Source organism: Rhinolophus sinicus, linkage group LG02 (genome assembly GCF_036562045.2).
Source record: "Rhinolophus sinicus isolate RSC01 linkage group LG02, ASM3656204v1, whole genome shotgun sequence".
Taxonomy (NCBI): Eukaryota; Metazoa; Chordata; class Mammalia; order Chiroptera; family Rhinolophidae; genus Rhinolophus; species Rhinolophus sinicus.
The window spans coordinates 160,339,501-160,361,041 of record NC_133752.1 but is presented as its reverse complement, the minus strand read 5'-3'; the positions used below and the strand labels follow the sequence as shown (position 1 = coordinate 160,361,041).

The 21,541-nt window shown below is 36.2% G+C and overlaps 1 protein-coding gene across 3 annotated transcripts in view; it reads right to left on the bottom strand.

Annotated features, from left to right (window-relative positions):
• Window positions 1-21,264, bottom strand: part of IPO8 (importin 8) — a 60,219-nt gene extending 38,955 nt beyond the window's left edge. For 2 of the 3 annotated variants that reach the window (XM_019737141.2, XM_019737152.2), the window contains exons 1-8: window positions 20,944-21,264; window positions 14,936-15,017; window positions 9,908-10,064; window positions 7,326-7,484; window positions 6,095-6,251; window positions 2,988-3,077; window positions 1,794-1,888; window positions 831-915 (exon numbers count right to left, since the gene is read on the bottom strand). In XM_019737141.2, coding sequence (XP_019592700.2) covers window positions 831-915; window positions 1,794-1,888; window positions 2,988-3,077; window positions 6,095-6,251; window positions 7,326-7,484; window positions 9,908-10,064; window positions 14,936-15,017; window positions 20,944-21,027 — 909 coding nt within the window. In that variant the 5' untranslated portion in view covers window positions 21,028-21,264. The remainder of the gene's footprint in view (window positions 1-830; window positions 916-1,793; window positions 1,889-2,987; window positions 3,078-6,094; window positions 6,252-7,325; window positions 7,485-9,907; window positions 10,065-14,935; window positions 15,018-20,943) is intronic. The other variant, XM_074325859.1, reaches the window with a different exon arrangement.
• Between the last annotated feature and the right edge of the window lie 277 nt (window positions 21,265-21,541).

Sequence of the window (21,541 nt, the reverse complement as noted above, 5' to 3'; positions counted from 1 at the left end):
AAGGTACTTTTTAGAAGTGATAATCCATAAAATGATACTAAACAAAATGATAATCTATGAAAGGACGTATTCTAAGACTACAGGTTTGAAGTATTTAACTATATCACTGACAATGAAGAAGACTAATCTGCATAACATTATAAAAATCTAGAAACACCCTCTCTATCATTAAAGTCTTGTACTATGATTAATCTTTGCTTCTTCAATATGGTCCTAACACAGAGAGTGCTCAATAGTTATTAAATTTTATTTGCTGAAATATAAATATGATTCAAATGGCAACACAGACCAACCAATCTTCATGCCCAAGTTTTTAAATATTAATATCAACCTAGATTATTTCTCAAGAACTCCTAATTTCCACTGTATAGAATAGTTCCCAAACTTCCGCAAAAAATGTTTTAAGCTCTCAGCTGAAGGTCTTAACTTCTGAGCTCAACTCCTTTGGAAATAGATCGATATGTATTCTATAATTCTTCTGATATAAAAAGACTGGAACAAAGAAGTGAGACTCAAAGTTTCTCTAATAAGAAACTCATAAGAGATCAGAGAGTTAATAAAAGAACCCAGTTTAATACTGGTGACTGCTATACCAGTGTCAACAAACTTAAAAGGTTTGATTGGATCCGGCCTCTAGGAGTCTGGAAAGTCACTTCTTGTGGTAGCTGCCCTAGGCCACTTGGTTCTGATCGCACTATATTAGATTCCCAGAACTGCCCTATAAATATATATCGTATTAATATGTTTGTAACCTATGTTTAAATGGATAGAAATGACTTAACTGTCAGTAGTAACTATCCTTCTATGTGAAAAGCATAAAAGTTTATTACCTGCTGAATTCCTACTGCATAGGTTTTCAAAAAGAATTCAGAAAATTCAAAGTATTCTTTTGTGACATTTCCTGGGCTTCCATATCTTAAAATACAAAGAAAAAAGTGTTTAAATACCAAGAATTTTAAAAACAAGCATGTCCACTAGTTTAAATACAGTGCCTTGTTGAAAAATGTATTCTATTGGGGCAGAAAACTTTCCTCTTTTTTCACAAATTCCATAATGAAATCATGATGAGCTGTATTTAGATTCTGGGTCAACTTAAAATTTCAGAGAGAGGCTTCCACCTACTTAATCAAGAGCTCATAAAGGACAAATATTACAAATAAAACTGTTTTATCTGATGTATACATTTTTTTAATAAATGCCTCTGTAAGTAAATTTGAATAGCCAAGCTCCTTCCTGTACAATTCCTGGATATTTCCAATGAGTTTAACAATGTCACTTTTCCATTCTTTTTACAAAGAATAGAACAATTCAGAGAAGATCAACCACCTCATTATGATCTCAAAGTCAATGATCACAGTTAAGCCTACTTTAAAACAAATAGAGGGTGACTTTTTGCCCTCTATGGCTCTAAAGACAAATAATCATATACTATGGCACATCAAGGGATCGAGCATGTTTCCCCGAAAATAAGACCTAGCCGGACCATCAGCTCTAAGGCGTCTTTTGGAGCAAAAATTAATATAAGACCCAGTCTTATTTTAAAATAATATAAGACCAGGTATAATATAATGCCGGGTATAATATAATATAATATAATATAATATAATATAATATAATATAATATAATACAATACAATATAATACCGGGTCTTGTATTAACTTTTGCTCCAAAAGACACATTAGAGCTGATGGTCCGGCTAGGTCTTATTTTTGGGGAAACACGGTATCCAATTTTATTATATCCAATACTGAGATACTGACCATCAGATTGTAAATCTAATAAACAGAATTACCGTTCAAAAAGACGAGCTACAATATGTAGTGCCCACTTCTTACACTTCCACCAGACTAGTTCTGGTCTATCATCCTCATCAATTTGCAGGGTCTCCTAAAAGGACAAAAACACCCAGATTAAATTTCTCCATAATAAAAGGGTTTATGTGAATGACAAAGGCAGAAATCTTGATCTAGATTAAGTGATATTAACTGAATTTAGATAGCCACACAAATGTAAATTCCATCTTATAGAGTGGTAGGTAGGAATTAAATAAGCAAAGCAAATTTCAATTAAACAATGTTGTTCACATTTATCTCCTAACTTCAAAAGGCCCAAATAAGTAGAAAACAAAAACAAAATATCATGTCATATGAGGAAACTCTGGCCTGACAGAAAGGTTCTATATCTTGATCTGCTTGATAGGAACACAAGTGTATGTTTGTCAAAATTCACTGAATTGTTCACTAAGTTCTGTGCATTTATGTAAATAAATTAAACTTGAATATAATTTGTCCCAAGATATGAATAAAAGAAAAAAATACTGCACATTTGAAGACAAGTTTAAATTTTAAAACATTTGATATTTTTAATTTAATTTGGTTCATTATTTCAGTTAATTTGATAGGTGAAATAAACCATTATTACTACAGATAAATGATTCACCATCTTCCCCCATCAAACTGGCAAACAGGATTTTATATAAGAGATATTCTCAATCACTGCTTATTAAAGTACAAGCCAGGACAATGTTTCGGGAGAGCGCTTTTGCAAGATCTGACAAATCCTTGAATACTTCTAGAAGTCTATCCAAGGAAAATAATGATGTGTGTACATAAAAATTTTACTACATCCTTATAGCTAAAACACTAAAAAAACTAAACCTAAACATCCAGCAAATGAAGCTACCAACAGAAATGATATTCATAATTATAAAAATGTATACCATTTTTATAAAGTACATACACACAGAGAAAAAAAGGCTAGAGGAATAAATACCAATTTTTAAAAATGGTTTTATCATTTTTAGGATTAAATATAGTTATTATTTTATTAGTTTTACTTATCTGAACTTTCTAAAAATAATTACATATTATTTTTATTATAATTGTAATTTTCTCTCCAAATAGGCTAGGATAATAAATCAGTCCAACACAAATATTCTAAACCCAAGTTTTCCCAATTTTTCTTAGGAAAAGAAGCCGTTTCTTACAGGAGGAACTGTCCTGTCAATAATAGTTCGAAAGATCTCCATCCATGCTGTCATGGTTTGGTTATTCACCAGTTGAAGAGGCAACGCATACTGAAAACAAAAGAATAACATCATCAGTAATTCCTCTCCTCCAAGAAAATCAGCAATTTCATCTATATTAGAAGGTTGAACTATATAAAATGGCTCACATTTGACTATGAAATAATAATTTCATATGGTTCAAAGTTTAATTTAAAATAGATCTATAAAGCATGTAAATTAAATGTTTAAAATATAGAAGTATATATGCTATGACTTGTTTCTCTGGGCTCCTTTTTCAAATGAAAAAGTATTTTTAATACAGTAAGGTCTCACTTATTCAGCATGAGATTTTAGATAAGTGGTTTTTACCATTTACCCCTTGGTCAAACTTTTCATTTTAACAACTCCCCCCCCAGCTTTATTGAGATAGTTGACGTATAATATTGTGTAAATTTAAGGTACACAATGTGATGATTTGATACGTGTATAGACTGTGAAATTAGTACCACAATAAGATGAGATAATACTTCTATCACCTCTCATAATTACCTTTTTTTGGAGGTGAGAACTCATTTTAACCACTTTAATGAAAATCTTTACCTCATGAAACATTTTTTCAACTACTGTCCTCCACACTGTGGCATACTACCACAGTCTGAAGTATTACACATAATACCACAGCCACTGTATTACTGTGGGTCCCCCTTGCTACACTGTGAGTTATAGGAAATGAGGCACAGCACCTATGCATCCATGCATTCCCAAACCTGCTACATGCTAAGGACGTAGTGATAAGTAAGAGATACAGTCTCTGGCCTCACTTAGCTTACACTCTAGATGGGGGAAAAAACATATGTAAACAAAGAATTGCAATATGATGTGATAGAGTGTATGTCTAAGCAGCACAATATTGATAAAGGCACACAGGAGGACCACCGCATCCAGCCTGGTAGTACCAGGGACACTTTCTGGAGGAAGGACATGCAAGCTGAGACCTGAAGAAAGAGCACAAATCAGCCAGGGTATAAAGGGGAAGAAGAGTGGCCCAGGCAGAAATACAGTATTTTAAAGGCTCAGAAAAGAGAGCATGACCTGTTCATGAAGCTGAAAGAATTTCAGTATGGCTGGAGTGTAAAACACAAAGGTAAGAATGGTAAAAGATAAAGTGACGGGCAACATGAAGGGTTTTATAAGCCATGTTAAGAAGTTCACACTTCATTCTAAAGTACAATTTGGGCAGTCATTTGGGCTTGAGCTAGGGAACAGAGGAGGAGCAGGCTCAGGGTTGGGGGAGAGTGACGATGAGCTCACTTTTGGACAAACTGAGTCCTGATGTTATGTATGAAATAGCCAAATGTCCTGTACACAACAAATATTTAATAAATGCTACTTAGACAAAGTCAATTTTAATTGTATCAGACTTTTGAAAACATAAATTATTTTACCTTTTCCCAAATTGTCAGATAATTACTTTTTACTTACATTATCACTGTAATTGTGCCTCTTAAAGCCTAAATTTTTGCTTCCAACATTTCCAGAGAGAGTGTTGGCATATTACTTTAGTGGCATATAACAGATTACCAAATGGTTTAAAATTCTAAGGTTTTTCATTGTTTTTTTTAGGTTTTAGCATGAATATGTTAAGAGAAAACATTTTTTTTTTAATTGGGGAATATTGGGGAACAGTGTGTTTTTCTAGGACCCATCAGCCATTGTTTTCAATCTAGTTGTGGAGGGTGCAGCTCACTGGCCCATGTGGGAATCGAACCTGTGACCTTGGTGTTATGAGCACTGCGCTCTAACCAACTGAGCCAACCGGCTGCCCAAGAGAAAACATTTTAGATTTTGCCCTTTTAGCAAATCAAGTAGAAGTAAAGGCTTTAGGAAAATTATTTCATCAGCCTCTGTCTTACTTCCAGATTCCTGGCTACGCTTCTCCCAATGGGAAAAGGAAATCTGACCTCTGCATAAATGGAGTATTACTATTTTTAATGGCAAAACATCTCACTGATTAAAAAATGTTTGCCTCAGAGTAAAATGATTCTCCTGAGGAAAATTTCTGAACAGTGCTTTAGTAAAAAAGCAAAGGCATCTTCCTTCCTTATTACTTTAAAAAAAAAAAAAAGTGAGGGAATATATTTTCCTAGTACACCAGTTTCTTCTCTCTTCTCTGATTTGCCTCCTTCCCTCTTCCCTCTCCACCAAAAATAGCTGAGCTGAAAAAAATCTACCTCAAACTGTCTCTTAATTATTAAAAAGTTTAAAAGATGAGGTTAAAAGTATAAATCTTTATTGAAGTAAAATATTCAAAAACATTACAAAAGTACTTAAGTCATCTATAAAGCCAAGAATAAAACCAAACTCTCAGCTCTCTAGCTCGACATGCCCTCTTGCAATGACTAATTTAACTAAAGAGCATGTAAGAGAGGTTTAATTCATTCATCATCAAACAGTTTAGACTGACAATAATTATTCTTCCTCTATTCATATCTAAATAATTTATCCATGTCTTTCAAGGATTAAATTTTAAATACTTTTATATTTAAAATACTCCTTTCTCCATCATCTTCTAATTACATTTTAGGTTCCCATATTCTATTCTTTATATCTTCCAGATAAGAAAAAGGAAGCATTTTAAATAAAGGAAAATGAGGCACTAAATCTTTTTTAGCTTTAAATGAGGTCAAATGCAAAGAAACTACCATAACTATGATTTCCCAATAAAGAAGAACTCTCTTCTTCTCCTTCCTCTTCTCCTACAATCATAACTAATCCATAGGCAGAACGCTATGGACAGATCAGTCAAGCAATCAGGCTTGAGGGCAGTTAACAACCCTGGTTTTTCCATACCCAGCAGTTCAGACACTGGAATAAAAGGAATACAAACACTGGATCTCAGCTCTGCCACTCAGATAACCTTGGACAATCAAATTAATGTCTGTGAGCCTGTTCTATCATAAGGAGTTTTAAGAAATATTATGTGAGAATATATAATAATTTTTAACAGTAATTGACTTGTTGAGCACTTTCCACATGTCAGGCAGAAATATAAGTCCCCATATTTATCTTCTGCAATAGAAACTTACCTGAACAAGTGCATAAAAGATTTTCAGAATCTGTTTCTGTAGTAAAACAGAATAATGCGAGGAATCAGGAAGGAGCTGCATGATTTGTTGTTGAATACGAGGGAGAAATATTTGCATTGCTGCTATAAGAGGTTCTCTTTCTTCTGCTTTCTTATATCTACATGAGCAAAGACAAAGAAGAAAAATAATTTCTCCCCTTACAGAAGAGCTATAAGTAATGAATGAAAAAACACATTTTTTAAACTACATAAAGCTAACAAAACAAAAACATTCCAACCATTGGCTTACAACTTGTTTGGATTGTTAGAATAAACTTAGAAGAAACTTTAAAAGAGCACATTCCCATTTTAGGCAGAATGCCTAAAGTCTTTCTAGAAAGAATTAGGCTAGTTCAAAAGAATCCAAGACTATTTTATAACTCCTAAATACATTTTTCTACTACTTTTTTCATCATTCTGCAATTCTTCCTATAAAATACAAGTTGACATGTCTGTTTAAATAGACATTCCTATTGTAACAAATAATGTGTGGGGGAAAAAATATTTTTTCTATCCACTATTGAGAAATTAGGATAGTTTACAAACTTAGGTGCTTTTAGAACTCATGAATTGCTACAAATCTAAAATATCTTCTAAAAATCCTACAGAGTATGAACTAACTGGTTTTTAAAAAGAAAAGCTACAGGATTTGCATGTACAAGTAGAAATCCTCTTAGAAACCAGAAAGCAATGCTATTACCACGTTTCCTCGAAAATAAGACCTAGCTGGACCATCAGCTCTAAAGCATCTTTTGGAGCAAAAATTAATATAAGACCCGGTCTTATTTTACTATAACATAAGACTGGGTCTTATAATATAACTAATATAATATAATAAATATAATATAATACCAGGTCTTATATTAATTTTTGCTCCAAAAGATGCATTAGAGCTGATGGTCCAGCTAGGTCTTATTTTCAGGGAAAAACGGTAAATGGTCCTTTGAAACCAACAAATAATTTTGAGAAGCACTACATTATCATATCACGGCCTCAGAGATTAGCAATGTACATTGGCAGATGAAAGGTTCTTTGAGTAACTGTAGTAAACATGTTTATGTTTCACTGCGCTTAACCCAGCATTTGCCAATAACCTGATTCTGCAGAATACCCAAAACAGACCCCTCTATGAAATTTAGTTCTTTCTAAGTAACAGAAGGCTGGTATTTTTCAACCAATAGAAATCAACTTACTCATATGTCTTCACCAGTTGATACAGACATAATAAACTGCCAAGCCAGCTTCCACTGCTCTGTGATTGCAAGTAATAGCCTATCTTGTCGACAACTGCTGGCCAGTGACCAGGGAAATCGTATTTAATGATGGCACGGAGACACATTGTTAACTGGACTCTATAAGGTGGGGGGAAAAAGTCCAAAAATCTAAGTAGTTATAAATACCAGGTTGCAAAGACCTCTAATATTTTACATAAAAGCACTCTAACTCCTATTTACCTACATTACATAGTTATATACCTGGGGTGGGAGGACAATGAGCGGTCCCATAAAGAAAAAACTCGTCAGTAGCTCAACTTACTGAAAATAAACAGAACAGGTGATTTCCTAAAATAAATAAAACTTTTCAAATGGTCTTATCCTAAAGACAGCTTTGAAAAACTAATGAATTTACAATCAAATTCATAAAAATGTTCCAAAAAAGAAAGACAATGAATCCACCTCAGCACTGCAAAATTTCCCAGTATTTTGGTTATCATATCCTAATGGAGAAACAAAACAAAACAAAGAAAGTACTGTATAATTTCAACTGGACAAACAACCTAAAAATGGTCAAAGTATGTAAAATGGAGGCCTACATAATGGTGGGAAGAATTTCTGTGAGCCAAAACCTTGAACCATCCATTATCAGTTAACAGCCAACACAGTATGCTGCACCTATCAAAGATTCCTGAGATGCTAAATTTTGTTTCTGAGCGTAAGACACAAGCTTGCCATTCTTGAAGAGGAAATCTGAGAGCTATTTCCAAAGATATAAAGGAAAAAGCCATGGGAAAACCACAAAAGAAAAAAAGAGGAATCCCTTTAATAAAATGACAAAGTTAAATAATAAAAGATACGATGTCAGAACACTTAGGTCAGTAATCATTTCTTCAACAGGATCCCAACTGTAATTGGTGTTGAAAAGAAAATGAGGGAAAATAATCTCCTCTACAAACTATCGATAGTATGTCCTTATGTGTTCATTTGCCAATGGTTAGAAAGTGAACCTGACTAAATTAAGATCCACAGTGAAAAAAGGAAAAGTGTGTGTGTTGAGTTGAACAGCCAATAACTTGGATTCTTTGAAATGAAATAAACAAAATAATGTCTTTTCCTTATGTTACCAAAACTATTTGAACAATTTCCTTTGCAATACTCTTAAATAAACTTTGAGAATATTTCTTCAAGAGTGATTACAGTTAAGCCTTCAGGACACAGAAGAAACAAGGGCATAAAGAACTGTCTAAAAAGATAAAGGTTTCTCCTGTGCCACCGGCAGCTGTTCCTAAATAACCAATAGGTCATATTTGGGTGCAATAAAACTGAGATTTTTCATTTTTTAAAATTTCATCTTCAGGTTGACCCTCCCAATCCTTTCTCATTCCAACCAAGCAAAGGATGGCTATGAACAGCCATCCTTTCACACACTGCTGTGTAGAGGCACTGCAAGATTCAGAGAGATCTGAACATGTAAAGATTTTGACAAGAAATGGATACACTTGCCAGGGGAGTCACTGCCACGTTGGCATTTGGACAACCAATGAGAATAATGGTTTTCTTTAATGAGTACATCCATTTTCTCCTCTTCACTCACAAAATAACTACACAAAGAGGAGTTCAATGTTTTTTTCTCCTTCCTCACTGTTCCCTCACACTTTCTTCCCTTTCTCCTGTTTACGTCATAATGTACATTAGACACCCAGGGAAAAAGTTATATCTAATTTCTTGACATTAATCCATTTCATTCCCCTACCTGTTTCACCTACTTCCCTCCTCATTTTTCAAAAGAAACCTAGTTACTAGGTCATGTTGAAAGAATTTGTTTCTCTTATTTTAGTGCAAAATGTTTATGACTCTACAGCTGTGCTATCCAATAGATAGGGGCAGACACTAGCTACATGCACACACTTCAATCAAAATTAAATTAAAACTTCAGCTCCTCAGTTATACTAGCCACATTTCAAGTACTCAACATCCAAGTATGCCACATGGCTAAATACTGGACAGTGTAGACACAGATTTCCACCACTGTAGAAAGTTCTATTGAACAGAGCTGCTCTATAGCACCTGATCTGAATTTGAAAATCCAGAGATAATTCTTCTAGCTTGTACCTACTCTGTCCTGTCTTCTCCAAAGGAAAAGATACTCAGTTCGTAAAAATGAATAAAAAATAGGTAAAGTGTTAAGAAAAATGTTAAGTTAAATCTCCCAGAAGTCAATTTCCCTATGTCAGGAAAAAGAAAAGCAGACAGTAAAAAGTCAGGAAATCGAAACTAAGAACATAAGTTATTTACATCGTGGGAATTTATATAATTTTAGCTCAGTATGAGTTTTGCATTAACTCTTTTTGTGGCAACTTAAGGCAACTGAATCTTTTCCAAAATATTGCAAAGGATTACAAATGCCAAGACAAATAAGTAAAACAATATTCTTTGACTGTCCATCTTCATTAATTTATCTCTTTAAAAAAACAAACTTGAGGCTGGTGATAAAACCAACCTCCACTCCCCTCCATCCATGTATTTTGTGCTTCCTACTAATCTCGCAGATAACAGACCTCACTAAATCTGGAGATCGAATTATTCCTTCCACAATGTTATCACGTATTTGCTGGCGATCATTTTCATGAATGTTAAATGGAAATATTGCTTCTCCAGGTGGAGGTTCTCGGTCTGGCCAGTACTGTGTCACCATGTTCTTCAAGTAAATGGCAGCTAGGTTAGAGAAAAAAATATTAATGTAACAGTATCAAAAAGATGGCTTTAATTCAGCTTTATAGAGCATGACAGGCTAAACCCTTCAATAATATGACACCCAGCAAAAATGGAAAACTTGCAGTTATAAATAGCCAAGTGGGGAGGGAAAATGGATAAGAATTTAAAGTTTCTCTTTAGCTCGTCATAAAGAAAGTCTAGGCATAAAACATTTCATTAAATCAAGCTGCAGCGTTTATATGACCGAAAAATGATCTAGGAATCAAGTATGTATCCTTAGACTAAATACAAGATGGTCTACATGAAATGCTACTCAATGTACTTTGAGATCGTAAGGGTCACAATGTTTATAATGCCCAAACTGAGCTGACAAACAGCTGAAATGCTGTCCTTCATCTAGATTGCTTTTCGGGTTTATTTTCTTTCACTGCACTACAATTTTGAAATATTTATGCTTTTTGTAGTACTGGTCATTTTTATCTAACCCTTTTGAAATAAACATAATAGAAAAGGACATCAGCCTTCCAATATTTTTGGAAAATCTCAGGAAATTTCTTATTTGTTTATTTCTATCAAATACATAATCAATGACGTATTTTTTTAACTCAACTTTAACATTCAACAAAAGGCCTCTGAAAGAAACAAGCTAACATACTGCTACAAGGTTTTGATAGGAAATGTGAAACTTTCTAACAATCCCAGCTGAACACTGTATGTAGATAAATACATATAATGTTGTGTTCTTATATACCCGTAGAATATAAGAATAAGGAGATGTGCTCTACAAAGCATTATAACTTTCTTCCCTCAAGTTTCTCCTCTCCCTTCTTACCCCACCCAAGCCTCCCTTCATCCCAATTTTAACATACAACTAAATTGCCTCCTAAAAGCATTGTGCCCCAGAGAATAAACCAATATGTTCTACATTGACATTATACAACAGAAATGTAATAAAATTATGAACTTGACACCCAATAAGCTCCTCTTTCATCAGTTTTGATTCAACAAAGGTCTGAAAAAGATAATTGCACCTTTTCATTGTAATTTGATTTTTTTTTTTTTTTTGGATAAAAACAAAATTATCTGTGAGAGACAGAGAGATTGGATTTTTGTCTTATTTGTTTCTAATTTAAACCACACAGGCTCTGTACTAACTACCATCTTTGATCTCAGTACATTTATTATATTTTATAACAGTGATTGGCAATAAAAATTTATAGACTTAAAAATGAATAAATGATCTAAGACTATGGTCTAATCTATTAACAGTTCAGACGATTTCATGAGATTAATCTTTGCAAAAAGAAAAGGCACCTATATTATACACAGAACTATTTTAATCCCTTTAGAACTAGTCTTAAAAATTAAAAACAAACTTCAGACAGCAAAGATACACACATGGTAAAGTCATGGACTTACTTATAATTCAGTCAGTAAATGCTGTTAATTCTATAACTAAAATGTTTTTGTATTATGCGGCACCATACAAGATGGCCTATATAAAACGAACACTGACTAATTTGAGAATGCTGTGCTTTTTGAGTTGATATTTCTAAGCTTCTCCATTTTTCATTGTAATTTGGTAGGTCCTTTCCCTTATTTTTATGTAATCTGTAAAGGCTAGGAAATCAGATAACGTGTGTATATTTCTAAAACAAGATTAACTACATTCTGAGTAAGGAGCGTCCTACAAATAAGACACAGGAGTTTTAAATTAATAAAAGATCTTCCTGAAGTGCTTCTGGACTGGTAAAAGGCATCATTCTGTTTATTTCTAGGTTCTGTGTTCTAGAACACTAAGGTTAACCTTAATAAATAAATGACCTGTGAATAGCTTAACTATAAACTGAATTTTTATATCCTCTATCATCCCTCTTTTAGAAATACATACCCCCAAAAAAGTCAGAATAACAAAAAGCAGGCAACTTACAGAAAACAGAAACCATGCTATTTTTCAAATGATGGTCCCACATCAGTCACCAACAATGACTTCTTCAGGTCAAATGTAATACCACCTATCTACCACTTTTAAATTCAAACTACTCTTCTGCTCACAGCAACTCCAAACTGCACTAAATAAAGTACTTTTCTGAGCCTAAGTTTATTAGAGTGTCTCTTCTCTTCAGTGGTAGAGAGTAAAAAAACTGGAAACAAAGCCACTTGAGAGTCCTGATCATAACTATCCTAAACTGAAGATGGGACAACTTCTCTGTATTATATTAATAATGCTATTAAACTTATCAATACCATAAAAGGAAAACAGTAGAACAAACACCCAAATTTATTTTGTTTTGCTTGCCAATATCAAAATACTATTTTTTTTTCCTATTTCTTCACAGTGAGGTAATAAAAGACATTCATGAATGAGCTTGCTTGATTATAGCAAGAATATCTCAGAATTGCCCACAAAAAAAAAATGAAGAACTTAATATTTTGCAGAACTGTCTTTCTACTTAATGTTACATCATATTTTACAGCTTTATACAGCCTAACTTTTTTTTTCATTAAAGATAACATCATCCTTTTTTAAATGTCATATAAAGGTAATAAATTATCTGTCTGGTTCTTGGGACATCCTTGTATTTTAATAATAGATTAAATAAGACAGAAGATTTATAAATGGCACTTAAATTTAGGATAGTTGTAGTGTAGAATTTTACATGATGTACTTCAGACTCTGTTAAAATGGATGCTCTAAGATAGAAGTTGTCCTAATAAATTAGAAAATGATCAACCACCAAGATAAACTCTGTCCTATGGCTAACAGAGTTGAAATCTATATAAATTATGAAGAAACAATTTGCCTGTAAATGCTCTTTACATTTTATTTCAAAACTTAATTACCTAAGTTATTAAGATTCAAAGTTGTATAGAATTGGATATGATATAGGGAGCCTAGCATTCTAATGCACTGTTAATAGATAAAGCAAGCAAAAGAAACTTGGTGGTAAGATTCAAAATTCTAAATGTTAATATCACTAATAGCCATTGACCTAACATTTCCATTTCTCCTAATTTATTCTATGAAAATATTCCCATAAGTATCTAGAGATATATGTCCAAGGATGGTCATTTTAGCTTTGCCTCTATCAACAACAACAAAAAGGGACAATAAAGGAAATGTCCATTAATATCAATTGTTTAAGCAAACTATGGTAGTTCTACATATACAAAGAAATACTGAACAGTTGTTATAAAGAGTTAAGTATATGCATATGCACTGACATAAAACAATCCCCCAAGGGCACATGGTTAAATGAAAATAAGGAAATTATAAAATAGCATGTGTAATATAAATAGTTTGTTGTTACTTTTTAAAGCCAGCATATCTATAGCAAAAAAAAAAAAAAGAGAAAGAATTGGAGAACTGTGCACCAAAGTTGACAGCAGCTATCTTTGGGGTGAGATTAAGAGCAATCTATAAATTCTGTATAAATGCTGTGTTTTTGTAATGTTTATATGCTATATAAAGAAGACATACTAGTTTAATAAACTGTTTTAAGATCTTTAAAAATATTATTTTCTCAAAGCTTCATAGGAACTTTACGATGGCCCTATAAATACTTAGGTTATTAAAATAGGTTCCACTTAGCAAAATGTGGTTTCAGAACAGCTTGTTTTATAAAACAAAGATTAAGTAAAACTGAGAGCAACGATTTCAAAAAACTTACAAAGAAATCCTATAAACCTTATTAAAGTAAAAAATAATTGAATGTAATATGAATGTTTAATCACACGTTTTTCTTATCTTAACCACAAAGGAATCTTTCAGGAAATCATACATATCATTATAAATATTTTCCCAAAGCTTAATGATTCCTTACTTTTTTATTCCGCTATGTTTAAGTAAAATTCAGTATTTTTATCTAATATAGAGTATGATTGCATTTCTATAAAATTGTTCACCTATCTTTCTACCCGAACACATGCAAAGACTAACATTCACCTCATGCTAATGATGGTCATTTCTGAATGATGAATGTTGAGTAGTTTTCCTTTCTTCTTGGTATTCTTCTATATTGTCCAAATTATTTATAATGAGTATATGTTACTTAATTTTAAAAGTCTTTTTAAATATATAGAGAGGGTGCCAAAAAATGTACACACATTTTAAGAAAGGAAAAAACTGTATTAAAATTGTAATACTCAATATATACCGGTAACAAAAGATGAATACAAGTCACATGTATACATTTTTTTGGCACGCCCGGGATTTTTGGAATTAACTATTATCATTTTACCCCCTTTCTCTTGAAGTTACTATATTTTCAGGACTCATGATGCTCCAAGGCTTTCTCGAATTTTTTATCTTTTGGGCTCTAACGACCAGCTCATTAAAAAAAGCAAAAGCAAAAAAATAAAAACACACAGCATCATGGAACTAACATAAGGTCCCATATACTTAAAAGTAAGTTTCATGTTTAAAACAAAAGTCCCGCTCCCCAATCACGTGGGGAACATCGGTGCAATACATTACCTCCATGATTTGATACATGAATAGAGCTCCACGTCATATAAATTCACGATTTTAATCTATGGGCCCAAAGGCTATACCACCAGGAATCATAAACAATTCGGAAGATTAAGCTATTAAAATTGGGGAATGTAAGGGGGACAACAGCAAAGTTACAGAGACAAGGTGTTGGTGGGTGGAAGGGAGAGGAAGAAGGAAAAAGCTAGGGGACATTTAAGAGCTCAGTATCTAACGCTAAGTTTCCAGGGGAAAAACAAGTGATTTTTTTAAGCCATTAGAAATACCTCTTGTGTGTTTCCTGTTTTTTCAAGTAATCACAGATATTTAGAATTAAAATAAAACTCTAGTTCTACTTTCACCATAAATAAATTTATAAAGGATAAAAAAATCAACTCACCTGCCTGGCGTACTGGGAATTCCACATGGTCAGAGACTATAATCCGAAGTAAACTGGGGGCAAAATTGATAATCTTGTAGGACTGAAATTACAAAGAAATATTTTATAGTAGCACCTGTTACTATATACACTATTGTAAGTAAAAGAAAAACTTTTAAAGTGAGAAAAACTCTCCAATGCAAAATGAAGATTACTAAAATACTTCAAGTCAAAAAAAAATGTTTACTTAAAATAAATTGGTAAGAGTAAGAACATTTTTATTTTTTATTCTTTTTACATATGTGGTCAAAATGCTGTCCAGAAAAGGTGTAGCAATTTACACTCCCAAGAGCAGTATATGAGTGTGTCCATCTATCAACTATAGGGATTACCATTATCATGCCTTCAAAATTTTTAAACATTATCCATATTTTAAATTACATTTCCTCTAGGTTGATTTTTTTTCCTGTTTGATGGCTATTTGTTTTTTCCTGCAAATTCCTTATTCCCTTTATCCTTTTGTAAGTGGAATATTTGTCTTAGTCTTAATAAATTCTAAGAGCTACTTATAAATTTACAACCTCATCTTTTTATCTGACCTATACATTGCAAGTATTTCTACCCAGCTTATTTGTGCTTCAATTTTATGTATTTTGACTAACCAAAAACAGAAAAACATGCTACAGGAAACAGAAGATCCGACACAGGCAAATGGACAAGGTAATGTTAACTAGGCGTGCATGCGCTATGGAGAGGAACCAGTCCAGATTGGAACGGTGTGCTTCACAGTGTGAAGAGCTGTCATCAGCAGCTGCCCGCTATGCTGGAGTGTCTTTTAAACTTAACAAATGTCCAAGTGAGCTTGTGTTGACGAAGTGCCTGCTACCTGGGTCATTTTACCCCACAGAAATGTTCTACTTTGACTTACTCCTGAGTACGGCCATGACTTTAGAAGCAAAAAAAAAAAAAAAAAATATATAGATCAACCCATTTCTTCTGACCATATTCCCACCAGATGTCTAGTACCTACACCATATTACAGCCCTGCCACATTCCCAGAGCTTATACTTGGCCTTGCCTGCTGACATTCCCAGAAAAGACCCATAAATTCTCAGGAAGGCTAAAGCCAGACAAATGAAGCACAGAGTCTGTTCAGGTTACCTTCTCCCAGGAGCCTGAATCTATGGTGGCATCCCTTTCAATACACCACTAGGTTCATGCACGCTACTTAATTTTTCAATCTGTCACCTTTCCTACTTATTTTTATTTATTTATAGTAACATTTATTAAGATAACTCTTCGATTAAAAAAATTTGGAGAAAACTGTCATGTTTAAAATACTGATCCTTTCCATCCAGGAACATTATGCTTTCTAAACATTTCTATATTCTTCAGTAATGTTTTGAATTATCTTATTAATTGTTCTTCCATCCTGTATAAACCTCAGAATCTTAAATCTGCTGTATATGAAGTAAATTCTGTTTTATCCATTATTGAAACCACCAGAGTTTTAAAGTAGTTTTTAAGAAAATATTTTTCTTTTTTTTTTAAAGATTTTTTTTAATTGGGGAAGGGGAACAGGACTTTATTGGGGAACAGTGTATATTTCCAGGGCTTTTTCCAAGTCAAGTTGTTGTCCTTTCAATATTAGTTGTGGAAGGCATAGCTCAGCTTCAGGTCCAGTTGCCGTTGCTAGTTGCAGGGGGCGCAGCCTACCATCCCTTGCGGGAGTCGAACAGGCAACCTTGTGGTTGAGAGGACGCGCTCCAACCAACTGAGCCATCTGGGAGCTCAGTAGCAGCTCAGCTCAAGGTGCTGTGTTCAATCTTAGTTGCAGGGGGTGCTGCCCACCATCCCTTGTGGGACTCGAGGAATCGAACTAGCATCCTTGTGGTTGAGAGCCCACTGGCCCATGTGGGAATCAAACCAGCAGCCTTCGGCATTAGGAGCACGGAGCTCCAACCGCCTGAGCCACCAGGCTGGCCCAAGAAAATATTTCTTTTAACAGCAGTTTACAGGAGTCAAAATTAATACAGATTTAGCCCAATCTTCTACACTTTCTATATTTACATTATTATAAAATCACTCGTATTTATAACTTTTGAGGTCTTGTGGCGAATCAAATATCTATATAGTTTACTATACAGCCAGTTTTTATTTTAAAAATCTTATTACACATGAGTACAAAATAACCTTTATACTTAGATTAAGGCTACTGATTTAAAAGTAGTTATTGACAAGATTACTTTTATTTCAACACTGTTACCATTGTACACATTTTGTAACTCTTTTTTCTGCAACTGTTTGCTATTCAAAGAACTTCTGCAACTTTTCGTTTTTTCTCCTTCCAGCCTTGATTCAATCTGCGAAAATTTGGCCAGCTAAAACATTCGATGGTAAATTCAGATGTAGTCTCATACTACTTTCCTCACAAAAGAAATTGGATAATTTCTTTTTCCACCCTGGGCTTCAGATTTCTAAGGGGCGGAAATAAGATTATTTCTCAATGATTTCTTGAGGATATTTACTTGGTATCTGTGAAGTTTTCTGGAAATAGTTTACTTGCTTAAGTAAATTCTGCATTTTATGAGACTGCATTTAAAGCAAAGATCTGATGTTTTCTAATTCTCTGCCTCACTGGCCCCATTACACTAACTTTTCTGGTCCTCCAAAACGCAAAGCTGAGGGCCTCTGCTGAACTTGCCCTTCCCTCTGTTCCTCCCCCAGTTCACCTGGTTTGCTCCTTCACATCTAGGTCTCTGCTCAATGTCATTCTTCAGAGAATGACCACGCTATGTCTACATCACAACACACTCTCTCTAGGGCTTCAAATCTCTCTATAGCACTGATGACCTGAAATTTTATTATTTACTTGTCTGCAGTCCCCACTAGAATGTAAGCTCTATTAGAGCTGAGTCTTGTACTAGGACCTTCAATATAACTCAATATGCTATTCATATAAGCAAACTCTCTTAGATTAAATAGCAATAAAAAATGACACCTACAGATACTTGGAAAAGCAGGGATTCCAGAGGTGGGCAATGAAAGTACATATCTTTTGCATGTACTGCAATGTTCATTGCAGCATTATTTATGGTAGCCAAAACATGGAAAGTACCAAAGTGACTTTCAATAGATGATTGGACAAAGAAAATGTGGTACATATACACAGTGGAATACTAACTACTCTGCCATAAGGAAAGATGAAATACTGCTATTTGTGACAACATGGATGGATCTTGAGATGCTAAGGAAAATAAGTCAGAAAAAGTCGAGAACCACATGACTTCATTCGTATGTAGGATATAAAACTGAAAGCAACAAGTGAACAAGATAAACACATGAAGAAACAAAAACTCATAGACATAGACAACAGTTTAGTGGTTACCAGAGGGTAAGAGGGGAGGGGGGATGGTAGAAGAGGATAAAGGGGGATCAAATATATGGTGATGGAAGGAGAACTGAGTCTGGGTGGTGAGCACACAATGTGATATATAGGTGATGTATTACAGAATTGTACACTTGAAACCTATGTAATTTTACTAACCACTGTCACCCCAATAAATTTAATTTTTTTAAAAAAAGAAAGTACATATCTTTATTTCCCTATTGAGGCAATGTGGAGAATGATTTATTAAAAGAAGACACCTTTCTGGATGAGTTACTGGAGCAAGATATCTACCCATTCCTACTTCCCTATGCTACTGCTAAAGGGAATTCTGGACAGTGAGGAATGTGTACAGGACACCTTCTTTACATCTTGAGATAAAAATTAAAATGCATTTTCACACAGAAACAATATCACAAATAGCAATCAAGGCATTAGTCACTGGTGACTGAAATTATGTTGGCCACAGAAAAACACAGCTCCAAATAAAAATTCATCCTTTGGAATACAGGCTTTTACGTTTTGAAGCTGACTACTCTTCTAAATGGCATTGACAAGTCAATCAGTACCCTGTAGAAGCTCCCCCCATTTCCTATGCAGAACGTATTTGCTGAGGGGGGACACAGACTAAACTAAATGAGCTGGACCCTGATCACTTAGGGTAGATTACGCACCTGTGTATCCCACAAAGTAGGGTGGTAAAGGAGAAGCATACAAACCCTTACATTATCACCACGTTGTACTATAAGATTATGACGTCCTTTAGTCTTCTACTTACAAACAACTCGAAAAAATATCCAGTGGGAGCATATTACTACCCAAAGCACTACACAAGAATATAAATGCTAAATGAGTGGCATAACGATCAGCTACTTTTACAAGTTGCAGAGGGAATTGTGTACTGTGAGGACCTAAGGGAATATGGGGCAGGGCAGAGTGAGGATGGAATGGATTCGGATTGAAATACCATGAAGAAAAAGATAAAACTGGGTCCTAAATGTCTCTTCTAGTTCTAAGGCTCTCCCACCTATCTTTTCCACTTCCTAAACGTCAACTGCACATATATATTGATGAATCAGAAATAAAGCAAGAGTAGGCTAACAGAGGCAGAAAAGTACAACGTAATATCAAAGATATGATCCCTATCAACACTATCCAAGTAATACCTGGCCTCACTGTGAGGTGAGGGACTCACAAACAGGCCAGTTGCTCACTCATACTAGTTTGCAAGTTCAGCTCTTGCTTTGTTCCTTCTAACCAACCCCGGGATTCCTATTTTTCTAGCCAATCAACGTATAGTACTTCTACTCTGCAAAGTCTGGGATAGGTACCGACTTTAACTTTTTCTTCTTCTCCGTGAGAGTCCTGTTCTTTTTGAGGCACCAATACGTTCCGTTTGGGCTTCAGTTCAACTCAACCTTCTCGCCAGGGTGGGTGTTTTCACTCTCCCTCTTATCTCCTGGGAATCCTGGATGCACACTTACTCCAAACTCCACCCAGATTTCTCATTCAAGTCATCCGTTTCAAAGCATCACAGCGCATACCTGCCCTTGAAAGTCAACTCCAACCAGGGAAAACCTTAGTGAACGCCTACGGAAATGTTTCCTTAGGACAGTCGTTCTCACACGTTAGGAAGCATGGAATCACCTAGCTAGCTAATTAACACCCTCCCCACCCCCACTCCCAGAGTTTCTGATTCTTTAAGTCTGGAGCAAAACCCCATAATTTGCATTTCCAACAAGTTCCCAGGTGATGTTGTCGCTGCTCATCCTGGGCAACCCGTTGAGAACCACTCATTTCGGAACCTTCCTTCACATTTGAAGGATTACCACCACCTCAAACGGCTGTCCCTCTACCCTGAGGGGTAGGCTTTAATTCGTACGTTTCAGGTGACAGGTCGATCATTCATTCTTACAGGTGAAGAGGGAAAAAAATAAGCTAGAGTTTGGGATCATTAAAAATTTCGAAACGTCGGTAGTAACGCTGGGCTAGGGCAAGGCTAGGGAGCAAGCACAGAGGATGAAGAGGGACAGAAGGTCCTGCCCAGTTTCGCGTTCGCGAGCAATCCCCCCACCACGTATAACTCGGTGTGTCCTTCGTACGCAGTCCCCCGGGCACACCGCCTGCTGTCCCCGGAGGGCTCTCTCTCCGCACAGCCTTGGCCAGCGCGCCCACAAAACTCTGCCACTCACTCCGGGGCCGCACAGTCCTGCGGGACCCACAGCAGCAGGCGATGGGCAGGGTGTCCCGCAGCAACACCTAACAAGGGCCGGGTCTGGAGAACAGCTGAACTCAGACCTGACCTGTAAGTGCAATTCCCCACCCGCGCCCCCAAGTCGGCGTTCTTACAGAAATCACGCCCTGAAAACAGTAGCAAAGGTTGCTCACGCTGCTTTGTGGCGAACCAGCGCGGCTGAGCAAACTGCGCTGGGTAAGGACAACGACGTGAGAAGATGCAAAGGTGACCAACAGGTGCGAGAGCTGTTTGGAAAGGGATTCCGGGAGCGCGGCGCGACCGGACCCGGGGTGGGGGCGCTGCAGGCCGGAGCCGCGCGGGTCCGGCGCCCCGCGGGGGTGGGGATCGGGGCGCCCGGGAGGGAGAGCCGGGGGCCGGCGGGGGCGCCGCAGGCCCGCTCCTCACCTGGTTGAGCTCGTTCTCGGCTGCAATCCGCAGCTTCGGGTCGATGGTGCCCTTCAGCGCTTGGATGATCCGGTTGAGGTCCATCTCCCCAGGTGGGGGCTCCGCGGCCCCCGGACCAGTAGGCCAGACTGCAGCTTTAGTTTTTCTTTCGACCCTCTCAGCCTCCTCCTCCGTGACCCCTGCACTACCTCACTTTTCACCCCCCGCCCCCGTCGCCACCTGCAGCCACTTGCTGCGCCACTCTGACTCCGCGCCCCCGGTCCTCCCTTTCTACCCCCCACAACTCGCTCTCCATTCACCCTTTTACGACGGCCGGTGGGAGGCGGGAGAAGTAAGAAGAGGAAGCGGCGCCTCCTTTACGGCAGCCTCTTCCCCCGAGCGTAAAGCTATGGCGGCCTCCTGCAGGCGGCCGGCATGCTGCTGTACGGAAAGTAGTCTCGGCTTCTCCGAAAGGAAGCTACGCTCACTACGTCCCGTAGGCGGCCGCCATGCTGCGTACGGAAAACAGGCTCCCCGCCACTCTCCCCAGTCCGGGAAAAGAACTGATTAGGTGTCTCTTTACAGCTGCTTCCCAATTAAGCATATATAGATGGAGTGG